General features: G+C 47.2%; 1 protein-coding gene across 4 annotated transcripts in view; it reads right to left on the bottom strand.

The window, feature by feature from the left end:
* The window catches only part of cfap54 (cilia and flagella associated 54), an 859,633-nt gene that overhangs the window by 767,113 nt on the left and 74,242 nt on the right, over nucleotides 1-18,278 (bottom strand). For all 4 annotated transcript variants that reach the window (XM_086009903.1, XM_086009902.1, XM_086009901.1 and 1 more), the window contains one exon: nucleotides 9,546-9,683. In XM_086009903.1, the coding sequence (XP_085866029.1) occupies nucleotides 9,546-9,683 (138 nt within the window). The remainder of the gene's footprint in view (nucleotides 1-9,545; nucleotides 9,684-18,278) is intronic.

The raw sequence follows: 18,278 nt of genomic DNA, 5'->3' as shown, positions 1-18,278 counted from the left end.
CGAGCGTGCAGCAGACTGACAGAGACGCTATCAGCATATCTTAAAGGGACACACACATCTTTCAGGTAAGTTTGCCTGTAAGCTTTTGGACTGGATTTTTTCATTTTATTGAAGTAGTGGCTTGGTGCAATACATATTAAAAGTTTTTGAAGTGTGCAGGGAGTTCTGCTGGACATTTGCATGGTCTCAGATGGTAAAGGAAGGCCTCTGAGAAGACAGAAAATGTTGGAAATACTCAGCAGGTCAGGCAGCATCCGTGGAGAGAAAAACACAATTCACGTCTCAGGTCGAGATGCTACCTGACCAGCTGAGTATTCCAGAATTTTTTGCTGTTATTTCAGATCTCCAGCATCCGCTCGCAGAGGGAAGGTGAAGATGCAGAAGAGGAGGAAGCAGAAGAGGAGGAAGCAGAAAGAAGGTTGCAACCCAGACAGCCCCTTTCTGGCCACGATATCCAAGATGAAATCATCTGCCTGCAGTACCAGTGACCACAACCCCAATTACCCTTTCAACAGTTGTCCCACACCTTACCTTCCCTCTGTTACTGACCATCACAGTGTCCTCTTGGCCACAATGATGAAATAAAAGCCACCACAAAGCAAATTTTCCAATCCAACTTTATACATCTAGCCATCCAATATGACATCAAGAAATCAATTCATCACCCTTATGCATTCCCTTATGACTGTCTTGAGTGTGCATTTGCCTATCATACTGATGTCATGCTGTGCTACCCCAGTGGCTGCAGCATGGCTTGTGGAAGGCTGCTGACTTTCAGTGGGGGACACTGCAAATGGCCTTGCTGGTCGACCTTGAGGAGCTGGTGGCTGGGAGCGTGAAATCGAGTGACGGTGTTTCTTCTTGTTCACTCTCCTCTCCCTTTTCTTGGTCAACCACTAGCTGGGAAGGCTGCATTTCTTGGGTGTGTGAAATGAGGACAACACAAGGCTGGAGTTGTGGTGAGGGGTGGGCGGGAAAGCAAGAGAAAGTAAGATCCAAGGAGAGGACATATAATTTGGCTAGAAAAAGCAGCAAACCTGAGGATTGGGAGCAGTTTAGGATTCAGCAAAGGAGGACAAAGGGATTAATTAAGAAGGGGGAAATAGAGTATGAGAGTAAGCTTTCAGGGAACATAAAAACTGACTGTAAAAGCTTCTATAGATATGTGAAGAGAAAAAGATTGGTGAAGTCAAGCGTAGGTCCCTTGCAGTCAGAATCAGGGGAATTTATCATGGGGAACAAAGAAATGGCAGACCAATTAAATACATACTTTGGTTCTGTCTTCACAAAGGAGGACACAAATAACCTCCCAGAGATGTCGGGGAACATAGGGTTTAATGAGAGGGAGGAATTGGATGTAATCAGTATTTGTAGGGAAATGGTGTTAGGGAAATTGACGGGATTGAAGGCTGATAAATCCCCAGGGCCTGATAATCTACATCCTAGGATACTTAAGGAAGTGGCCCTAGAAATAGTAGATGCACTGCTGGTCATCTACCAAAATTCTATAGACTCTGGAACAGTTCCCATGGATTGGAGGATAGCTAATGAAACTCCACTATTTAAAAAAGGTGGTAGAGAGAAAACGGGGAATTATAGACCGGTAAGCCTGACATCGGTAGTGGGGAAAATGCTAGAGTCCATTATAAAAGATGTAATAGCAGAGCACTTGGAAAACAGTGACAGGATCGGACAAAGTCAACATGAATTTACAAAAGGTAAATCATGCTGGACTAATCTACTGGAATTTTGGAGGATGTAACTGGTAGAATAGATAAGGGAGAACCAGTGGATGTGGTGTATTTGGACTTTCAGAAGGCTTTCGATAAGGTCCCACATAAGAGATTAGCATGCAAAGTTAAAGCACATGGGATTGGGGGTAAGGTACTGACTTGGATAGAGAGCTGGTTGGCAAACAAGAAGCAAAGAGTTGGAATAAACGGGTCTTTTTCCGAATGGCAGGCAGTGACTAGTGGGGTACCGCAGAGATCGGTGCTAGGACCCCAGCTATTCACAATATATATTAATGATCTAGACGAGGGAACTAGATGTAATATCTCCAAGTTTGCAGACAAAGCTGGGTAGGCGTGTGTGCTGTGAGGAGGATGCAGAGAAACTCCAGTATGATTTGGACAGGTTGGGTGGTTGGGCAGAAGCATGGCAGATGCAGTATAATGTGGATAAATGCGAGGTTATCCACTTTGGTGGCAAAAACAGGAAGACAGATTATTATCTGAACAGCAATAGATTGGGAGAAGGGGAAGTGCAACGAGGCCTGGGTGTCCTTGTGCACCAGTCGCTGAAGGTAAGCATGCAGGTGCAGCAGGCGGTTAAGAAGGCAAATGGTATGTTGGCCTTCATAGCGAAAGGATTTGAGTACAGGAGCAAGGATGTCTTGCTGCAGTTGTACAGGGCCTTGATGAGACCACACCTTGACTACTGTGTGCAGTTTTGGTCGCCTTATCTGAGGAAGGATGTTCTTGCCATGGAGGGATTGCAGTGAAGATTCACCAGACTGATACCTGGTGTCATAAATCGCAACTTCTACAGGAAGTAACTCAGGAAGTATTACTGAACGGCCAGCTGAGGGCGCCGTCCGAGGAGTATAAATACTTGGCCAGAGACAATCTGGAAACAGGAAGCTAGTGACTACTAACTAGACCTCCATGTTTTGTTACAAGTCGATTAAAGCCTTGCTTTATGTACAACCAAGTGCGTAGTGAGTCTTTATTACGTCAATTTAATCGACTTGTTATTGTCTCCATGCCTTGCGTGATTCGGAACAACCAGCTGCAACTCGAACCGCAGAAAGGGACTTGGGCAAGAAACTGATCCATCGTGGAAAAACTCCTTAGACCCGCTCGTCTCGACCTGGACCCGAATGCACCTGCGGCAGTGAAGGTATGGAAGCATTGGTTTCGTACCTTTAGCAACTTTCTTGAAGAATGTGGGGCGGGTGCCTCTAATAAGTTATGAATGCTTATTAACTACGTATCCCCTCATGTGTATGATTATATTGAGGACTGTATAGACTACGATGCTGCTATCCAAATTTTACAGCAGCTATATGTCAAGTCCCCGAATGAAATCTTGCTCGACACCTACTGGCCACAACTCGGCAGCAGCCTGAGGAATCACTCGATGAATTCCTCCAGAAACTTCGCAGGCTCAGCAAAGATTGTAACCTTAAAGCGGTTACAGCTGAACAGTATCAAGAGGAACTAATCCGCGATTCCTTTATCAATGGGATTGCTTCCCCTTTTATACGTCAGCGCCTGCTGGAAAATAAAACCCTCAATTTACGGGCTGCTTATGACCAGGCGTGTTCCCTGGACTTGGCCAAGAAGAATGCAGACACTTATCTCCCACCACGTGCACGGGCGGCGGCTATCACCTTTAATAAGTCTTTCGATAGGTCTCAGGTGGTTACCCCAGCTGATGATGACTCTACTCTAACGGACGACGATCCTACCCTAGAGGCCTTTGCTGATGACGACCCCGCCCTAGCAGCATCCTGGCAATCAGGAAGAAAGTGTTTCTTTTGTGGAGGCACGTTCCATTACAGAAAATTTTGCCCGGCTCATAATGCGACCTGCAATCATTGCAGCAAAAAAGGACACTTTTCCAAGGTATGCCAGTGACGGGCCTCTGCTAACAAGAAAGGCCGCTCCTCTAAAGTATATCGGTCAAGAGCCCCTGTTAGCTTCACAGCTGCTATCTATGGAGCTGCTCCTCCACTAAGAACCACTGCTAAGGCTACAGCTGCCAAAGGAAATATTGCCCCTCCTCCCATCACAGCTGTTTTTCCCCAAAGTTTGTCCCATGCAGCCACGAAGGTTTCAGTAAATGGGCTCACTCTAAGCGCGCTAATCGACTCCTGCAGCTCTGACAGCTTCATCAGTAAGCGGGCTGTCAGCAGGTTAAAACTGCGCATTTATCCCTCGGACAGGGAGATTGCAATGGCTCCGACGACTCTGACCACCAATTCTTCTGGCTTTTTTCTTGTCAACCTCATCCTCAATGGTCGCACGTATCCCTCCACCCGGCTCGGAGTACTCGAAAACTTATGTAGCGATGTGCTTCTGGCACAGGACTTCCAGAAGCAGCACAAAAGACTCACTTTTGAGTTTGGAGGGTCGAAGCTGGAGCTTACCATTTCTAAGGTGCCGTTTTGTGCGCTCTCGGCGGCCTTACTCGGTGAGCCCTCCCTGTTTGTCAATCTCTCCCCCCGCTGTAAACCCATAGCCACCAAATCACGGCGCTTGAGTCAAGACGACCGAGCATTTATCGAGGCAGAAATCTCTCGCCTTTTAGCTGACGGTATTATCAAGCCGTGTTCATCTCCCTGGCGGGCTCAAGTCGTCATTGTGAAAAACCCTTTAAAACAACATAAGAAACGTCTGTGTATTGATTATTCGCAGACTATTAATCAATATACCAATCTGGATGCCTACCCGCTACCACGCATAGATGACATGGTCAACAACCTTGCCAAATACAAGGTATTTTCAACCTTCGATTTAAAGAGCGCGTACCATCAGGTACTGCTGAAAGACTCTGACAAAAAGTATACGGCCTTTGAGGCCAATGGTCAGCTTTATCAGTTTCGTCGCCTTCCATTTGGGGTCACCAATGGGGTGGCCGTCTTCCAACGGGTAATGGATGGCCTAGTCTGGCAAGAGAACTTGACGGATACCTTTCCGTATTTAGACAATATCACTATTGCCGGCCGTGATCAAAAGGAGCATGACGCCAATCTCCGGAGATTTTTTGACGTTCTCCATCGTTGCCACTTAATGTTAAACGAAACCAAATCGGTGAAATCAGTGCCATCAGTGAACATTCTCGGCTACTGGGTGGGCAACGGTGTTATTAAACCGGACCCAAAGTGACTTCGTCCACTTCAGGAGCTCCCTCCCCCTACAAATCTCGGCTCTCTTCATCAGGCACTTGGCATGTTTGCTTATTACGCAAAGTGGATACCTCACTTCTCCGATAAAATACAGCCCCTGCTTCATGCAAAGTCTTTTCCATTGGAGGCAACGGCTATTTCTGCCTTCAACCTCCTCAAACGACATCTGGAGAAAGCCACGCTTCGCTCCATTGACGAAAACCTTCTTTTTGTGGTCGAATGCGATGCCTCAGAGGTGGCAATCTCGGCTACCTTGAATCAAGGTGGTCGACCCGTGGCATTCCTATCCAGAACCTTACAGGGTAGCAAGCTCCATTACCCCACCCCCAATCGAGAAGGAGGCTACAGCCATCATCGAGGCTGTACGCCAATGGAGTCATTTTCTTGCTCGGCGTCATTTCACGCTCATAATTGACCAGCGCTCCGTGGCCTTCATATTGGATAACCGGAAGCGCACGAAAATCAAAAATAATAAAATTCAACTCTGGAGGATGGAGCTGGCCGCCTGTGGGTATACTATCCGTTGCCGACCCGGCAAACAGAATGTGGCCCCAGATACCTTCACACGGGCATTTTGCTCTTCAATGTCAACGTCGACTCTGGCGGATCTGCATATGGACTTATGCCGTCCTGGCGTTACCCGTATATTGCACTTTGTGCGCTCCAAAAATCTACCATTCTCAACGGAGGACGTAAAGAAAACATGCTCCTCCTGTAGGATTTGTGCAGAATTGAAACCACAATTCTTCCACCCATCAGATGACTTACTCATACATGCAATGCAGCCTATGCAGAGGCTCAGCATAGACTTTAAAGGGCCACTGCCTTCGTCGACGCGGAACACCTACCTACTTACGATGGTAGACGAGTATTCACGCTTTCCCTTTGCCTTCCCCTGTCCTAATATGCTTACCTCTACGGTAATTAAATGCCTCGATCAAGTCTTTTCCCTTTGCGGGATGGCCAATTTTATCCACACGGATCGGGGTCCCTCCTTTATGTCGAGTGAACTTATAAGAACATAAGAAATAGGAGCAGGAGTAGGCCAATCGGCCCCTCGAGCCTGCTCCGCCATTCAATAAGATCATGGCTGATCTGATCCTAACCGCCAATCTACTATCACAGAACCATCTCCTGAATCTAACAGAATTAGACACACGAAATAGGAGCAGGATCAGGCTACACAGCCCCTGGGCCCGCTCCGCTACCCACAGGGCCATGACCGATCCGAACCTAGACTCATGTCCAAATTCCTGCCCGCTCCCCATAACCCTTTATTCCCTTTACTTCTAGGAAACTGTCTATTTCTGTTTTAAATTTATGTAATGATGTAGCTTCTACAGCTTTTTGGGGCAGCATATTCCATGGACCTACCACCTACCAAGTTATCTCTCCCAACGGGGAATCGCCTCGAGTAAGACGACACCATATCACCCAATCGGCAATGGACAGGTTGAACGATACAATGCCATCATCTGGAATGCTGTCCGTCTGGCACCGAGGTCACGCAACCTACCAGACCAGCAGTGGGAAACTGTGCTCCCCGATGTGTTACACTCGATCAGGTCTCTTCTCTCCACATCCACTAATGTCACACCTCATGAGCGATTCTTCAAGTTCCGGCGTCGCTCTACACATGGGACATCTCTACCGTCATGGTTGGTGGCTCCAGGCCCTGTGCTACTCCGGAGGTTCGTCCGGTCTACCAAGAACAACCCTGTCATTGACGAGGTGGAGTTAACGGAGGTAAACCCCACGTATGCGCACGTGCGGTACCCCGATGGCTGGGAGTCCACCGTCTCGCTCAGGGGTCTGGCTCCCTGCCCAACCGGTCACACGGGCCCGAATGATGAAGGATCCCATGACGATGATGTCAACACTCCGCACCCCTATGAAGATGACGCCCTACCTGGGACATCGAGGGATCTGCCGACAGTGCTACCGGATCAACTCAGGGAGCCGAACGCTCCCCGTAGGATGGCCACCCGAAATCAGGACACCGGACAATCTCCGGCTACGACCCAGGATAAGGCCAGCTCTGCGCCTGTGGGGACCCGCACCCGGAGTCATGATATTCCCAGGCCTCCACAGGATGATCAAGACGACGCGGACTCTACCGACTCAAGCGATCCAGGGACCAGGACACGGTCCGGGGAGACGTGCCTTCCGGTCACAAGCAGAAAGCTATACGACTACGGCTATTTTTGGTCCGCCTAATCCGTTAAAGGAAGACTGGACTTCCAAACCTTTTAGGGAGGAAGAATGTCATAAATCACAACTTCTACAAGAAGTAACTCAGGAAGTACTACTGAACGGCCAGCTGAGGGCGCCGTCCGAGGAGTATAAATACTCGGGCGTGGGCCCAACTTGGCCAGAGACAATCTGGAAACAGGAAGCTAGTGACTACTAACTAGACCTCCATGTTTTGTTACAAGTCGATTAAAGCCTTGCTTTATGTGCAACCAAGTGCGTAGTGAGTCTTTATTACGTCACCTATGATGGCAGGAATGACGTATGAGGAGAGATTGAGTCGATTAGGCTTATATTCGCTAGAGTTTAGAAGAATGAGAGGGGATCTCATTGAAACTTATAAAATTCTAACAGGACTAGACAGACTAGATGCAGGAAGGATGCTCCCAATGGTGGGGGAGTCCAGAACCAGGGGTCACATTCTAAGGATAAGGGGTAAGCCATTTAAGACTGAGATGAGGAGGAATTTCTTCACCCAGAGAGTGGTGAACCTGTAGAATTCTCTACTACACAAGGCAGTTGAGGCCAATTCATTAAATATATTCGAGAAAGAGTTAGATATATTTCTTAAGGCTAAAGGGATCAAGGGATATGGGGAGAATGCAGGGACAGGGTACTGAATTTGGATGATCAGCCATGATCTCATTAAATGGCAGAACAGGCTCGAGGGGCCGAATGGCCTACTCCTGCTCCTATCTTCTATGTATCTATGTTTCTAAGAGGTGCATGCAAAAAGGAGGATAACGTACAAGGATACCCGCATCTTGTATCCTTTCTGCCCCGCCGCTGGCCAAGGGCTCAGCCATGTCCCTGTCAAAAATGCCCAGTACCGTCTCCTCCAAGGGGGTGAGGTGAAGCTAGGAATGTGAGGATTGCCTCGTGTTTGGTACAGATTGTTGGTAGGTGAGTGATTGCGGGGGCAGGGGGCAGTTGTGCATTGAGCAGTGTGAGAGGCTGGCGGTGCAGTTGGTAGAAGATGGCTTTTGAAGATGCATTCACTGACCTTGACCACTGGTCTGAGATCATGAAGCTTCTTTGGGCACTGGAGCCAGGTCGTGTGGGGTGACACTCCTGGCAGTGATGGTCTCAGTTATCTGGTCCCACATCATTCTTTCTGGAAGGCCTCCTGGTCCCTGTGGGTAGAGGACCTCTCTTGCAGTGTTGACTCGCTGCACAAAGCTGGAGTGCTGCATGCGAGACCCTGGGTGCCCCTTCCCTGGCTTGCTGAGCCATTTGTGTAAGCGCTGAAGCACTTTTAGCATGTTTTTAGTTGTGGAAGACTCACATTTGGGAATTCTTTTTAATTTTTTTTTTCAGAAGGCAGTTGAGCTGTAAAGGCTAAAAACTGCCTATTTTTACATGATTTTTATTTTTTTCATTTCAGAAGGCAGTTCTCCTTTAAGGGACTGAACTGCTCTCTAAAATGGCAGCCTTGCTTTAAAAGAAATCTGTTCTTGCTGCAATGACACTACGGCCACGCTACATTGGGGCCTCCTGCTGGGACGAACGCCACCAGAACAGCATTGCACAATAAGTTTTGCGCTGGGCTAATGTTAATTAGCCACCAGCGCCAACTTACCGGGCCTGCCAGCACCATCACTTTCGTTGGCCATTAACACTGGCCTGCGGTGACTCCGGCATATTTTTTACCGATATCGAATTTCTAGGCCGTTGTTCTAATGTGAGTTAAATTTAACTGTTAACTGTAATGACATTTTTTGACCAGTTGATGGTGATATTGCACTGATAATTTGGATTTTATTTACACAGTGATTTTTTACTGTCATCAACAATGAACCAAGAGTTTGGAAGACCACATACAATAATTGGTTTGAAGTATTTCCTAGAAACTGGAGACATTTATCTAGTGGAGGAGGTGTGGGCAAGTGCTTGGGTGGGGATCCCCTATTGGTACACAATCCCCTATCGCAGCCATATTCCTCATCACGAGAGCCTACTCTTTGCCAGATTTCTCATGCTTCTCGCCCCCTTTGCTAATCTGCATAACCATTTACACCTCCTTTGGACCCTTTTGTTTCTTTACCTGTCCCATTACTGCCCGCTTTTGCCTTGCACCGTCATCCCTTTTGTCATTTAATCACTCCTCCCCTCCACCCTAACACCACCCCACCGCCACCACCACCCCCACACACTTTTCCATGGCTCTGTACTTACTTTAAAATGGTTAATCTCAAACATCTTCCAGTTCTGATGAAAGGTTGCCGACCTGAAACGTTAACTCTGTTTCTCTCTCCACAGATGCTGCCTGACCTGCTGAGTGCTTCCAGCATTTTCTGTTTTTATTACATATTTCCAGCATCTGCAGTATTTTGCTTTTGTCATGAGTCATGCAATCAGGCTGAAGGTTAATGAATGCTCATACCTTCCCAAAGTTATCCAGCTTCTTTAGGACTTTAGTGGAACCAAACATCTCGAAGTTGCCTTTCTGCAGAGCTGTCTTACACTTCTGCCACAGAAAAAGAACGGCATCCACAACCATGTCTATATCTGGAATGGTACCCTAGAAATGGATTAAAAATCTTCAATGACGATTCATTTTTTTTTTAAAGATTACCTTTGACAATGTTACTTTCTAATTATTTCTCCTGTTTTTCTTTGGCTTGGCACATTGCTTTAAACTAATGGTAAAGAGTCCACTTACAAAAGATTACCTTTGACAATATGTTATTTTCTAATTATTTCCCGTGTTTTTCTTTGGTTTGGCACGTTGCTTTGAACTAATGGTAAAGAGCCCACTTACACCTCTCGACTTGGAGGATCCATTCCTACTAGTTGACACCAACCCCTTTGTGCCAGTCTTTGCTGAAGGAAGACTCTTTCCCCTCCTACACACTGCCAGGCTATCAAAATCTGCATCAGGATCACAGTTGGACCATACTGTTCACTGGAATGGGGTATCAAACTTACAACCCACCACCCTGTGTGGTTGAGCCCTGGTGCTTCAAATGCTGTGCTGTTGTACTACTCTACATATTTTAACATATATTAGGCTATTCTGCAGACTGAACCTCCACCCTGCATCTCTGGTATCCTTTCATCATCAATGCTTGTGCTCCACCTTGAGTCTCTTCAGCCACATCACTACCTAATAGTTAGAAAGTATCTCTATCTGTGCTAGTGCTTAATGCAAGTGCGTGTGGTAACTTGTTGATACTCTAGTGGCCCTCTCTGGATTCATGCTGAAGAGCACTGTGTTCTTGCGTTCTGAAGAAAGCAGATAGAACATGATGTGTACATAACCACATATACCCATTTGATACTGTATTTTCATTACATGTGTACAAACACGTGGACAGAGTATTAATCAAGAAATAATAGGAGCTTGTAACAAAGGTGATGCAATAATTGTGGGGACTTTAATTTTCATATAGACTGGGCAAATCAAATAGGCAACAGTAGTCTGGAGGACGAGTTCATGGAATACATTCGAGCCAGTTTCCTAGAACAATACATCATGGAAACAACATGGGAACAGGCTATTTTAGATCTTGTTTTGTGTAATAAGACACGGTTCATTAGTAATCACATAGTAAAGGATCGTCGGGGAAGAGTGATCATAATATAAGTATTTCACTTTCAAACTGAATATAAAATTCTAAGTCCAAAACTAGAGTCTTAAACATAGATAAAGCCAATTACATAGGTATGAGGGTGAGTTGGCTAAGGTAGATTGGGAAATTAGATTAAAAGATATGACAGTAGACAAGCAGTGCCAAACATTTAAAGAAATATTCCAAAATTCTCAATGAATATATATTCCATTGAGAAATAAATACTCCACAGGAAAAATGATCCAACTGTGGCTAAATAAAGAAATTAAGTATAGTATTAGATTAAAAGAAGAGGCTTATAATGTTGCAAAGAATAGTGGTAAGCCTAAGGATTGGGAGAGCTTTAGAAACCAGCAAATGATGACCAAAAATTGATTTAAAAAAAGACAGAATGAGAGTAAAGTAGCAAAAAATATAAAAACAGATTGTAAGAGCTTCTACAAGTATGTAAAAAGGAGAGTAGAAAAAGTAAGCATTGGTCCCTTAGAGGCTGAGACAGGAGAAATTATAATGGAGAATAAGGAAATGGCAGAGATTTTAAACAAATATTTTATACCTGTCTTCACAGTAAAAGACTCAAAAAGCATACCAAAAATAGTGAGGATCAAGTGAGAGTGAGGAACTTAAAGTAATTAAGATCAGTAGAGAAAAAGTACTTGAGAAACTACTATTGAATCTGCTTCCACCGCCTTATCAGGCAGTGCATTCGAAATCCTAACCACTCGTTGTGTAAAAACATTTTTCTTCATGTTGCCTCTAGTTCTTTAGCCAATCATCTTAAATCTGTGCCCTCTGGTTATGGACCCTTCAGCCACTGGAAACATGTTCTCTTTATTTACTCTATCTAAACCCTTTTAAGCACCTCTATCAAATCTCCTCTTAGTCTTCTCTGCTCCAAGGAGAACAAGCCCAGCTTCTCCAGTCTATCAACGTAACTATAATCCCTCATCACTGAGTGCTGACCAATCGTGGCACTCAGCCTGCGTCCAGCGCTCAGAATTTTTTTTCATGTCGGCCGGCCATCGTGCCTTTAAATAGCGCCCCGCCTCACTGTTCGCGACCCCTGCAGCAGTCAGTAACATTGCCCGCCGCTGCTGCGGGGTGCGAGGGGGAATTTTTCTCCCGAGGCGCTACCGGGGCACTGCGCCCAGAGATGACATCATGATCTCCGGGTGCAGAAGATCGGGGTGATACCCAGTAGTGCTGCCGCTAACCTCCTGCGTAATTTCGCGGGAGGTGCTAACAATAGAATTTTGCCCCCCATATGTTTTACTAACTGTTTTGTTAACCTGTCCTGCCACCTTCAAAGATTTGTGCACAAACACCCCCAGGCCTCTCTCTTCTTGCACTGCCTTTAAAATTGTACCATTTAGCTTGGAATGTCTCTCCGCATTCTTCCTACCAAAATGTATCACCTCACACTTTTCTGCATTGAATTTCATCTTCCTTGTGTCCGCCCATTCTACCAGTTGTCTATGTCCTCTTGAAGTCTATTATTATCTTCCTCACTGTTTACTACACTTCCAAGTTTCGGGTCATCTGCAAATTTCGAAATTGTGCCCTGTTCCCCTAAGTCCAAGTCATTAATGTGTACCAAAAACTGCAGTGGTCCTAGTACTGAACCCCGGGGAACACCAATTTATATCGCCCCAAAGTCCGAAAAGCAGCCATTCACCACATCTCCGTTTTCTGTCCCTTAGCCAATTTTGTATCCATGCTGCTACTGCCCCTTTCATCCATGGGCCCCAATTTTGCTAACAAGCCTAGTATGCGGTACTTTATCAAATGCCTTTTGATAGTCCATATACACATCAACTGCCCTGCCCTCATCCTCTGTTACTGCATCAAAAAACTCAATCAAGTTAATCAAACATTAACAAATCCATGCTAGCTCTCCTTTATTAGTCCACGCTTGTCCAAGAGGCTGTTAATTTTCTCCTGGATTATTGTTTCTAAAAGCTTCCCCACCACCAACATTAAAATGACTGGTCTGTAAATGCCAGGTTTATCATTCTCCCCTTTTTTGAATAAGGGTGTAACATTTGCAATCCTCCAGTCCTCTGGCACCATCCCTGTATCTAAGGAGAAATAGAAGATTGTGGCCAGTGCCTCCAAAATCTCTGCCCCACTTCCCTCTGCAACCTAGGATGGATCCATCCAGACCAGGTGACTTAACCGGCCCAAATTCAGGATCGGTAGCACCCCTTGTTAAGGCAGTACGGGTGCTGTTTGGGTTCCAAAATGGCGTCCGATGCAGGTGCACGCACACTTGTTGGGCAAATGGGGAGGACATTAGCTTCCGCCGGAAGTATGCAGAGCAACCAGATCATGACGTCAATCAGCGTGCAACACTGATTTGACGCGAGCTGTGCCATGCAAAGCTGAACACGCGGGCAGCAGGAAGGACCATCCACCAGCATATTTTAAAGAAATCAGCAACTACTTACAAGTGAGTTGCTGGTTGATTTCTTCTGGCTGTTGCTATGATTCTACAAGTGTTTGGTGCATTCTATAGTTGTAAAAGTCTGCAGGGAGTGGTGTGGCAGGTGCTGAAGAACTTTTTGCTGACTTCAAGGCTTTTGCACAAACCACTTGCAGCCAGTGCACTAGTAGACATTCCCCTTGGAATAAAGCATGACTTGGAGAATGAACAGAGGCCACACAGGACAGGACAAGCTGCTAGAAGAAGAAAGAGGAGGTGGGGGGGCTGGGGGGGGGTAAGGACTCTCAGCTGGAAACCATATCCTCCCATGGTGTTCAGGGAGTAATTCTCCTACCTAAACCTCAGCGAGGAACAATGTGTGAGACATCTGCGCTTCAGTAAGGACGTCCTCACTGAAATCTGCCATTTGTTGCAGCCACAACTACAACCTCAGAGCAGGGCGAGGACCACATTGCCAGTGGCTATGAAGGTGACCGTGGCGATGAACTTTTATGTGTCAGGTTCCTTCCAGATTGGAGCTGGAGATATTTGCAATATCTCGCAGTTTGCTGTCCACCGTTGCGTAAGGAAGGTCACTGAGGCTCTCTATTTCATTCTCTCTTGCCAGAGACAACAGATGCGCAAGCATGCACACAATGAAGGCCATGCTGCCACACGACATGTGACAGAGCAGACAATTGGCGTACTGAAACAACGCTCATGCTGGCTGGACCGCTCTGGAGGTCCAGCAGTACTCGGCAGAGCGGGTATCAAGATTCGTGGTGGTCTGCTGCATGCTGCACCTGCTATATGGTGAGTAGCTGAGGAGGAGGAGCATGAGGAGGAGGAGGAGGAGGAAGAAGAGAAGGAAGAGGGCAAACCACACAGCCCCCTACTGCCCGGGCTGTCTGTGAAGAACTCATCAGAGTGCAATACCAGTAACTGCAACCCCAATTCCCCATTCACCAACAGTCCCACACCTTGCCTTCCTTCTGTCAGCTTGGCCACATGCAAAAATAAAAGCCAACACAAAATAAACATCCCAAACCAAATTTATAAATTAAATCATGCCATATTGCATACAGAAGTCAACTAATCACCCTGTACATTCCCTTAATGCCTGTCTTCCGTGTGCCTTAACCTCTCTTAGTGCTCCTATGCAGTGCTACCCCAGTGGCTGCAGCATGGCTGGTGGAAGGCTGCTGACTTTTCAGTGAAGGAGACTGCAAATGGCCTTGGAGGACGACCTCCAAAAGCTCTCGGCCTAGAAGGGCCCGCTGCAGACTGCACCATTTCGGCTTGGGCAGCAGCAGTCTGGGCTGGCTGGCTGACAGGAAAAAGCAAGGGCACTGACGGAGTGGCAGGAGTGGGAAGACAAATGCTGTCCTCCCGAGAGAGGCCAGCAGGTTCGTGCTCCATGGAGCCACTGCCACTCCCCTGGGGAGGCACCTCAGCAATCCTAGTAATCTATTGGAGGACAGATTGCTAGACTGCTGTGACACCCTGCAAGCCTCTTTGCACACTGTAATCCACAGCCATGATGGCAGCAGTCTGAGCTTGCATGGCAGCAAGCTGACCTGCATGACAGCAGTCTGAGCTTCCACTGCAGCACTCAGACGTTGGGTGGCTTCTGCTTGTGCTGCAATGGAAGCTGAGACATCAGCCATCAGAGGCTGCATCATGGTTGGGTCCACAAGTGTGCTAAGAGGATGGGCTCCAAGCTCTGCGCAAAGCCCTGTGCCAAGTTAGTACCGAACTCCTCTGTGCTCCTTCACATTGAAAGCAGGCTTTCTGGCAGGCTTCCCAATGCACCAAGCATTTCGTTGTGCATACCCATCAGCTTTCTTCTGTAGGCTGCCCCACTGAAGTCCTCACCGGAGTCCTCTGCAGCAGAACGCATCTGCGACCTCACCCTCCGGTGAGTTGTCACCTGCGCTATCCTTGCTCCCTACCCTTGCTGCAGCCTAGTTGTGTCCGGTGTCTCAGCATGTGCAGATCCCGCCTCTAATCTATCCTCAAAATACACGCAGTATCTGAGCTGGTGGCTGAGAGTATGAAATCAAGTGACGGTGCTGTGTCTTCATCTTCACTCTCTTCTTGGTGTTCCTCCACTGCCAGGCCATGTTGCATCTCCTGGGTATCTGAAAGGAAAAAAGGCACAAGGATAAAGTTGTGGCGCGGAGGGGGGAGAGAAGCAAGAGGCGCATGCTGCATCATCTGCAGCTTGTAAATCAGAAGAGATTGTGGAATGAGGAGGAAGTGGGATGTGAGAAGGAGGATTAGGTATGAGGATACCGTCATCTTCAATGGTTTCAGCCCCGCTGCTGGCCACAGCCTCAGCAATACCCATCCCAATAGTGGCCAGCACCCTCTCCTCCATGGGGGTTAGGACATGAAGGCGAGCATGTTCCCCTCCAGTTAGCTCCTGCTGCCTCCGGTTGTGTGCCACCTTGTCCTGCAAGGTAGAGGGAAATGTGTCAATGAGTGTCATGCAATCTGTTTAGCTGATGTGGCTGTCATGGTTGAATAGCTGGCAGTGTGTGCAAGCTGTGAGACATGGGTTTGAGGCTTGCAGCAGTGCTAAGTGTGTGAGGGTGAGGTGAAACTATGAATTTTATGTATGAGGCCTGATTGATAGAGATTGTTGGTAGGTGAGTGATGGTGGTGTGGTGATTTGAGCAGTGGCTGAGGCTACTGGTGCAGTTGGTAGGATATAGCATATGAAGATGCATTCACTAACCTTGACCACTCTGTGAGGTCATTGACCTTCTTGCGGCACTGCATCCATTTCCTCGAGGCTTGACTCCTGGCACTGACCTCCACAGGTATCTGCTCGCACTGCCTTTTGACCATGTGTCTGGAGGGCCTTCTTACCCCTTGCGAATACAGGACATCTCTCCTCCTTTCCACCTCCTCCACCAAGACCTCCAGTGCAATGTCCGAAAACCTTGGAGCCCACTCTCTCCCCTGTTGTGCCATTCCTCACTCTTTCCCAGGTCAGAATCTCCTCAACCACAACTCCCAGCACCTGCTCCAGCCACAGTGCACCTCCCCTTTAAGAGGTGCAGGCTAGCTTTAAGCAGTGTAGGCTAGCTTTAACTGGTGCTTGCCTCTCATGATATTGACCCCCTGCTGATGCGTCCAGCCAATGAAGAGCAAGGTTAGCACTGGCTGGACGCAGAGATCATTTAAATGAGCAGGCAGCACGAGGTTGCCGTGCTGCCTGCATTGCAATCAATGGGCGCAGGTTAATCATGCATCGCGATCCCCACTCCCGTTTTTGGGGGGTATCCAATTTAGCCCCCAACCACTTTTAAGTACTGCCAGCCATTTTAGTACCTCCTCTTTATCTATTTTTATCTCATCCAGTATCCCAACAATGTCCTCATTTACTGTAGCTTTGGGAAAGTCCTCTTCCTTGGTAAACATCGATGCAAAATCGATGCCCTCTGCCTCCACCAATAGTTCTCCATTTTGGTCCCTAATCAGCCCCACCGCTCCTCTGACAACCCTTTTACTATTAAAGATTAATGTGGAAAATGTTGTATTTACATCAACTAGAATATACTTTACATATATGGTAACTCTTAAAAAAAAACTACCAACTAAACAAAACCAACTGGGGTGGGGAACCTCTTAAAGCAAGGTTGCATCCCCTGCTTGCACTTCTTACTGAATTACTATGGAAGATCTACTAGCAGCAGAGATGAGTGGCAGGGCTGCTTCCTGTTTTCCTGATGCCTCCCTGGAGGTCCTAGTAAAGGAAGTGAGGGCCAGAAGGGAGGTAGTCTTCCCCAGCACCTGCACGAGCAGCCTGGCAGACCTGGACAGAAGTGACTGACAGGATCAGTGCAAGCAGCATCACCCCAGAACCTGGGTTCAATGTAGAAAGAGGTTTAATGACCTCACAAGTGTGACTACATCTCTTAACTCACCCTCTCCCCCACCAATCTCAACTATTATCCACCCTCCATCGCATCTTCAACATACAATCATAAGGCACGCTAAAATGCTTCTCTTGCTCACTTCAATAGTCACCTCTTCCTTTGTTCTCATCACACTACACACTAACAACATTCTCTTCTCACAAACAAACACTTGCGCAACCAACTACTCTCAATACTCCTTCCTCACTTCACAGCACACAAACTTTGCTTTACATTCAGCACCTCTCTATCCTCAGTCCATCTTGCTTCTTCTACACCCTTTATCACATTCACAATACGCATAAGCCCCACATATCTCCACGCACCTTCTTAACACACACGCACTAACTCTCACCCTCTTCTTCTGCAGGACAATGCCACGCATAATACCAGGGAGGGGAACAGGACAGGGTGAGGATTTCCCAACATCATCATCCTCACACAGGCAGAGCAAGGAGCCCTTGGGCATTAATGGTCCTAGCATCATGGAAGGAGAGACTGGTGGCTTACCTGAGTAGGGTATCTGCATATTACTTGTAACCCTTTATTCACCTCAGTACAGATGCAGCAAGCTTAGCAACCTCAAACTGCATTCTCAAGGCTGTCACCCGATCACATACTTCTCTTTCCTATCCTAAGTCCTCCCTTTTATCTTTCTTCTAGGACCTTCTCAACACCAAGAGGCTCCTGCAGAACAGACCTCGGAGAAGAACAATCCCTCTGAAGATGCGCAGTCAAGTGTTCCACCTCTCGCAGGTGCCAACTCAGATATTGGCACTCCGCGTGGGCTAGATAGTGAGCTAGAGGGATCTGCATGAGGTGAAAAAACCCAGCACCAGTGGGCAGCAGCAGGATCAGGTGGGTGAGGCTCTCTCCAGCTCTACTGAGGAAGAGAGATGAGGACTTTGAGAGCCCAGCCATAAGAAGAAAACCGTTGGCCTGACACAAACAGCTGTGCAAGGTGTTGGAAGCTGTGTCAAGGAGTTTCATCACGGTTCAGAGTGTGGAGGATCTAGCCACGGCAGCTTCATCTCGCATGGCATCACCACTCAGCAATCTACCCTGATGAGTGTAGTCACCTTCAGGAACACTGCAGCTGGGCCCTCACACAAGAGTACATGCTAGCACGCTTTGCAGCTTAGGTGAAAGCTCAAACAGCTACCAAGAAGACTCTGCATTCCACAATTGAGAGGTTA

This window comes from Somniosus microcephalus, chromosome 17 (genome assembly GCF_052327205.1).
Source record: "Somniosus microcephalus isolate GS21.2 chromosome 17, FLI_Smic_1.0, whole genome shotgun sequence".
Classification (NCBI taxonomy): Eukaryota; Metazoa; Chordata; class Chondrichthyes; order Squaliformes; family Somniosidae; genus Somniosus; species Somniosus microcephalus.
Note: the sequence above shows the minus strand (reverse complement) of the source record. Positions and strands in the feature narration are given on the sequence as shown.